The 6,680-nt window shown below is 48.0% G+C and overlaps 1 protein-coding gene across 2 annotated transcripts in view; it reads right to left on the bottom strand.

Annotated features, from left to right (window-relative positions):
- The window catches only part of LOC144126140 (uncharacterized), a 256,379-nt gene extending 250,753 nt beyond the window's left edge, over positions 1-5,626 (bottom strand). The window contains exon 1 of one of the 2 annotated variants that reach the window (XM_077660106.1): positions 5,321-5,626. In XM_077660106.1, coding sequence (XP_077516232.1) covers positions 5,321-5,357 — 37 coding nt within the window. In that variant the 5' untranslated portion in view covers positions 5,358-5,626. Of the gene's footprint in view, positions 1-523; positions 604-5,320 lie in introns of those variants that run through there. The other variant, XM_077660105.1, reaches the window with a different exon arrangement.
- Positions 5,627-6,680: the final 1,054 nt, after the last annotated feature.

Below are 6,680 nucleotides of genomic sequence, written 5' to 3' on the forward strand. Positions count from 1 at the left end.
AAAGGGCCATCACTGCTCGAGTAAGTGTCCGATAGTCAGGACCCTGCTGTGTGTCCTGGACCTTCAACAGTTCGCACGAGGAGATTCTTTCCAATGGCCAGCGCAAGGCTTCCTGCTTCAGTTTCGCGCGGCTGGACTGAAAAATTTCTTGAGCATTGATTATCAAGTTCGCCTGAACTCTAAGTGCCAGACTTTGAACCGGAAGACTTGTGCTTGAACTCGGACTACGCGCAAGACAATTTATTGTTACAGTCACGTGGCCCAAGGAGAGGAAGACGCAGACGACCCGGGCGCTATAGATATCAATATCGTAACCACTATCAAAAACATACAGCGTTCACTGCCGAATGCGATTCCTGACCATGGCCATTCCATGCCAGCAGTGAATACGTATTTGCCAACATAATTTTCGTTCTTGCGCTTTGTTTTCAGGAGGAGCGGACGGTCAACAAGGTTTGCGGATTACAAAACGAGTCGCAAGCAAAACAAGGCGTGTGTTCCACAGGAAACCACGCGCAGGTACGTAAATGCGTTTTTTCGGCGTTTGTCCAAGCAGCTTGCATGGTCTTCCAGCGTGGAAAAGCACAGAGCATAATCTTGGGACGGTTTCAATGCAGTGGTGGAGGCCTGCGCACGAGATAAGTACCGGGATAGAAAACTATAGCTGGTTACTATACAGCCTTTGTTACGTTTGTGTTTTCCGCCGGCTTACCACTGTCAAAGTTTTAGATCAAAGGCGGCTCGAGATGGCCACGTTACCACTACACTGCTAGTACTAATTATAAACAACTCGCGACAATTATCTGACGACGATTTTTTTTAATACTGTCGGCCTATCATTCATTCAAGGGTGCCCACAGAATCACACACAAACTTCCCACTTATTACACGGCGCCGCTCCGTCCACTTTTGCTAGTTTTGGGAATGCGGTTTTGTGCCCAAATGCTGAAGTTCAGTCGGGGCTATAGAACGAGACAGCTGTTGGGAGATGAGCATCAGGTACTCAATGCAAAACCCCATACGAACACGCATTGGGAGCATGGGGTGGACTTTGTTTTATGTGCGGGAAGCCGAGAGTAAAATACTGCATGAAAAGCGGCTGGGGAAGCTGGACGAAAACAGATGGGCAGCCAAGGTATCAAAGTACATGTACAGAAAAAGCGTTGACTGACAATGGGAGGGAAACAGGCAGAGGGTATGAATTGGAATAATTCAATGAAAACAAGAAAGCGGAATCACGGACGTGCATAAAATGGAAAGTGGAAATTAAGGAGTAACCGTTCTATAGTAATTGAACAGGCAGCGCCCGACTGATTGAAGCGATATCAGGGTGTCTAAGTTTTTACGCGAAGCTACAAAAAAAGTGACCGTGCTGATGACGCATGTGGCATGTGTCGTAAACGCGAAGAAACAAATGAGTATATTTGTTAGTACGTGGCGTAGATGTCGACGCAGGCACAATTATTGTCCCCGAGGCCCGCAAGGTAATGTGAACGCATATGCGGTAGACGTCAGCAAGAAACAGTCGGAGGAATTGTGGCAGTGACCTAGAGATATAAGTTCAGGTTTAGCGTAAAATCGGTATAGCGTACAGAGAGAGAGAGAGAGAATGAGTGAGCGAGAGAGAGTGTGTGTGTCTGCGCGCGTGTGTGCGTGTGTGTCTGCGAGCGCGTGTGCGTGTCTGCGCGCGCGTGTGCGCGTGTGCGTGTGTGCGTGCGTGCGTGTGCGTGTTTTATAGCCTATGATATACTAGTTAGAGAAATATAGCGAACATGCCTCCCCCCCCCCGCCCTCCACTTTTCTTGTTTTTCGGAGGGGACGACGCTCTTAACGTCCATGCATCCACCCTTATCATAATCTGATCCCACGTCCATACACACGCCCGAAACGCACTTGCCATTTTATGCCGTAAAGAAGGCGGGGACCCCTCACTTTCTAAAACACGAGAAATGACGGCATGCTTGCCTGTCCCACAAAGCTAAAAAAATTCATGAGCACGCGCAGATGACTAGAAAAAAAAAAAAAGAACAGAAGGAATACGAACACGAAATTGCTTGGATTTGGTTCTGCTCGTTAGCGAGAAGCAGGATTTGGCTCTGGCCCTTAACTATACCTCCCGCGTTTTAACGCCTCACGAATGGCGATGTGCAACACAAGCAGTCTGCAGGATACACCTCGGCACAACATGCGCACTCGCAACGCTTCTGTTTGTGCACGGGGCTAATGAGAGACTAGCCTCCGCAAAGCAGAACTGCGCATCGGGTGCTGGCAGAAGGGCGCATGCACCAGGCCAATAAAGAAATAAAAAAAACGTGCTCCGCTTTCTCTGCGCAATGTTGACGGGCCGCACACTTTGGAAAGAAGTGCCTTGCCGCATATTTAGCCGCGCATTGCACAGTGATGTGGTACTAGTAAAAACATGAAAGACTGCACGTTACATAGCATAAGACTATTCAATGGAATCCATTTAAGGCAATTGAATCTGCAGTTTTTTTTTCGTTTTTTTTAAGCAATACAACTTTTTTTTATGTTGACCATTTATATATCCTGCGCGGCTACGCGGGAGCTCTTCACTGCAATACACGCAGCAGGCGCCGGCAAGGAGGCACTGAACTGAATCTACGGTGAGTCAAGGCAGCGGTGTGGCGCGCTCGGATGCTGCCTGAGAACTATCTGCTGACAGGCGCGGTTGCGAAAATAAATAAACCGCGCGTGTAGTTCGTAGAAGCATCGCACCGTGCTTGGTATAACTGAGACGCGGACAAAGATCACTGCACACTCGCTCCTCGGCCGGCCGTTGCTTGCAGCTGTGCCAGGTGCGGCTTTCAGCCCGAGAGCGACAGCTGATTGTCCCTCCATGTATACAGTAGTAAAAGTAGTAAAAACATCTTTATTTATACCTGCAGTACGCGATTTCAACACCCCAACTTCCCACCCGACATAAGAGCTCTTAGCAAGGTTATTGAAAACCCTTCCGGAGCTCGTTTACGGCAGCGAGGCCTTAATTTTGGCTAGCCAACAGCGTGCCGGTATTATGGTGTCGGTGCAATATAATGATAGGGATGAGCTGGCACGGGGCGTTGCGGCGCCTGAGCTTCTCGATATGTCTCGAAGATGATGCCTGGTTCACGGTTCGAACTAACACGATATGCTATATACCGTGAGCGAAGCAGACTCCGCTTTTCCGTGAGCTTGGCCGTGTCCGTCGTGTGAGCGTAGTACAACCGCGAGTTAATTATATCTAGCCGAAATCAAGAGGAAGAAATGGCCTTGGGCAGGGCATCTAATGCGAAGGCAAGATAACCGATGGGCCCTAAGGTTAACGGAATGGACATCAAGAGAAGGCAAGCGCAACAGGGGACGGCAGAAAGTCAGGTGGGCGGATGAGGTCAGGGTTAATTGCAGGGGTATTGAACAGGTAGTGGACGTATTTAGCAGGATGATGATGATGATGATGATAACGTCGCCATTTTTCACTCTGAGGGCAGCTCACTTCCTACTAAGCGCTTATTAAACAACACAAGACTAGACGTGGCTCCCTGCAAAAGTCTTTATAAGGGGCGTTGCGTGAGGTCTCGGCCAACGGCAGAGTTTGGGTCCAACACTCCTACGTAAGTTACCGAAATGTCGGGAAAAGCGGGTAAATAGCTCAGTCAGCCTAAATAGCCACAAAGTAGTAAGCACGGACCGACAGTACTTTTCAAATAAATTATCTTTATCAACGTCGTTAATAATATAACCTAGGTCGTGCAGCAAGCGCGAAATGAAACTATAACACTGTTTCATAACACCTAACATTTTATTACCCTTTTCTTCTAACGAGCAGTAAAACTTAAGCTTCGCGCCTTTTATTTTAATGGCCGAATTTCTTTCTAAAGTGCTGGTAGCATAACAAATACCTCACTTTTCCGTCTATAATATGTAGCATGGCGTTTCACTCAGCGTGGACATCCGAACCGCACGGTGACGGAAAAGGTGAAAGGCGGTGCCCAACGAGTGGAGTTCTCCGGATTGAATGCAACCGCGGACTGCCTTGCGCAAGAAACTTGTTCACCTCCGACACCTGCGCTAATAATTACAAAGGATGAAATCTGACTGAACCGCCCGTGGCGCGCGACTTCTCCTTACTGCCCCATGAGCAACTTACTTCCCTCGTATTACAAGAGATCTGTCGCGAGATGAAGCCGCTCTCCTGCACGTGGCAACACCGTTGAGCTCCCCGAGAGAGGAGAATAAGTTTTATTCCCACCGAGAGACGAGCGGCATCCAGGAACATGCTGTGCGGAAAACGCTCACTGCGAATGGAAGCTGCGAATCACTGAGGATGCGATAAATTAGGCAAACAGAAAACGAAATTAAATGAAAGTAACGTAGAAACTAAGCCTTACCGCGGAGCTAAGAAACTTTGGTTTGCGTCGTAACAACCACGTGGATGAGCTTGCGTTGTTGACGCTTCATCATTTTTTTTTAATAGCGAAATGATCCCTACGAAGCAATCCAGGCCCCTGAGTGATTCTGAGAAACCCGATTTCAATTCGGATACCGCCCAGATCTCACAAGCTGGAAAATAAATGCCCAGCCTTGAGTGGTCAGAAAGATCGGCTGGCACCAACGCCTCCTTTTTCGGCAGCCATTTCGTCGCGATAGCACAACTGTTTCCTCCACGTGACGATAAGTAAAAAAGGGGCGAAATTCTTGCGGGCTTGTGAGGGAAGGGTGCAAGCGGACTCGCTCCTATCCGTTTCCCCGAAGCGAAAGCACCAGCAACAGGAGCGAGCAACACGCCTGTGACTTCGGGTCACAGAAACTCTCGCAGAGGATATGCGTCGAAGCCAAAATTTCCGCAGAAATTTACCGGTAGTTCCTGGTTCCCGGCATTTTGCAGTTCCAGACGTCAATGCATGTTCAGAACCGTACTGCCTGATTAATCCAACCAACGGCGGTTCGTGCAAAACAGTTTTCGTGTACCAGTGTAGAGCAAAACCGCCGTCCAAAATAAGAGACTTAATCAGGTCTGGTAAATATCGCCTCTGGTAAACAGCGCCACTAGAAAGTAATATTTACACTCGTATTTCAAGCAAAATACGGCAAAAAGGAGCCATGCGATAAGCCGTCGAGATCATACTACATGCAATACTACTACCAGCGAACTAAATACGCGAAGCGGGAAAAAAGCGCTTTCAATTTTTTTTTTTTTAGTAATCGCTCTGACGCGCTCACCAAAACGAACGGGACAATTGTAGTACAACAAGCTGCGTTCGCGCGCAAGTTCTGCCAAAGCGTAGGCTACGAGGCGCCGACTGGCGCGACCAAAACTCACCGATCGTACACAGTAGCAGATGACGGGCCGGACCCATGCTTCCGCCACGCTCGCCTTCACAACACTCTGGTGCAATGGAAGTTTGAGCGGAGTGCACTTCAGTGGTTTGCGTATTCCAAATAGGGCGTCGGTTATTCACCGCAACGACGCTACACTGCTGCCTTGCAGACCAAACGACGAGCCACCAACGACGAGCACACAAATCATCGCGCCGCGCGGACCGACGCGAGGCTTACGTGCCCTCACAACGCACAACCCAGCACGAAATGCGCGCTGCTCGCCAGAAGCCAGCGAACCAGCCAGCGACGCTCGCCACCAAAACAAAGCATCAACAAAAATCTCTCCTGCCGGAAGTGAGGTCACGTTTAAGTGACGTCATGAAACGGAAGCTACGACAGAGGAGCGCTTTTTTTTTTTAGTCCTCCTCCGTCGTCTGCTCGCGCTTCGACTAGCGTTCCGGCGGCATGACGCGCTCGCCGCTTCTCTGCTGCTTCGCGGTTTCGAATTGTTCTTTTTGAGTTTTCGCTAGTTTGGTTTTGTTCGGCCACGGGCATCGTATTTCCTAGCGCACAGAGATTACAGAAAAGCTACTCCGATCAAATTTCGCGGCGGCGCTAGATTTCTACGAACTCGAGCGCAGTCTCTTGAAAAATGAGGCCAGCTTATCGGGCGGAAGATGAAAAGACTGCACAAGACATTCGTGATTAATTGCAGGCAGATTCAGTTTTAGTAAAGCAAAAATTGCGCAAAGGTGGTGTAAAATAATGCGTCGAATTCGAGCATCCGCTTTTTATTTATGTTTTTTCAGCTTTGGCAGTTTACCTACAGTGAACAAAAATGAACTCGTAAATAGGTCTCTGTAGTATTTTTTTAGTTACAGCAGACTAAAAAATAGCACACATGCCACGCCCTTAACTGCGTGGAAGTATTTGGCCGTCGTCTGATATCAACAGTTCATCCTCAGCCCAGTTATGAGCACTGGACAAATTCAGTTTTGGCCTTAAAGGCGCAATGTACTGAATATATCGGTCATCAAGTAATATACAGCAGGACTGACGTTATAGCGATGTTTGTTCTCAATTGTTTCTATTAACGTCGAGCAAAAATCAGCACCAATGAGGAGAGAATGGATCACCGCAGCATAAAAAATGTCATTTTTTTGTTGCACAAAACTGTGGCGCCGCTATTATGTCCTATTTCCCTTCTCTAAAATAACATATATAATTATATATAGCATTGAACAAAAAGTACAAGATTTCTGAAAATATTGTTTGTAAATGATACGCATGATTGCCAGTTTGCGCTTGGATTATGCAGACAGACAGACAGACAGACAGACAGACAGACAGACAGACAGACA

This window comes from Amblyomma americanum, chromosome 3 (assembly GCF_052857255.1).
Source record: "Amblyomma americanum isolate KBUSLIRL-KWMA chromosome 3, ASM5285725v1, whole genome shotgun sequence".
Taxonomy (NCBI): domain Eukaryota; kingdom Metazoa; phylum Arthropoda; class Arachnida; order Ixodida; family Ixodidae; genus Amblyomma; species Amblyomma americanum.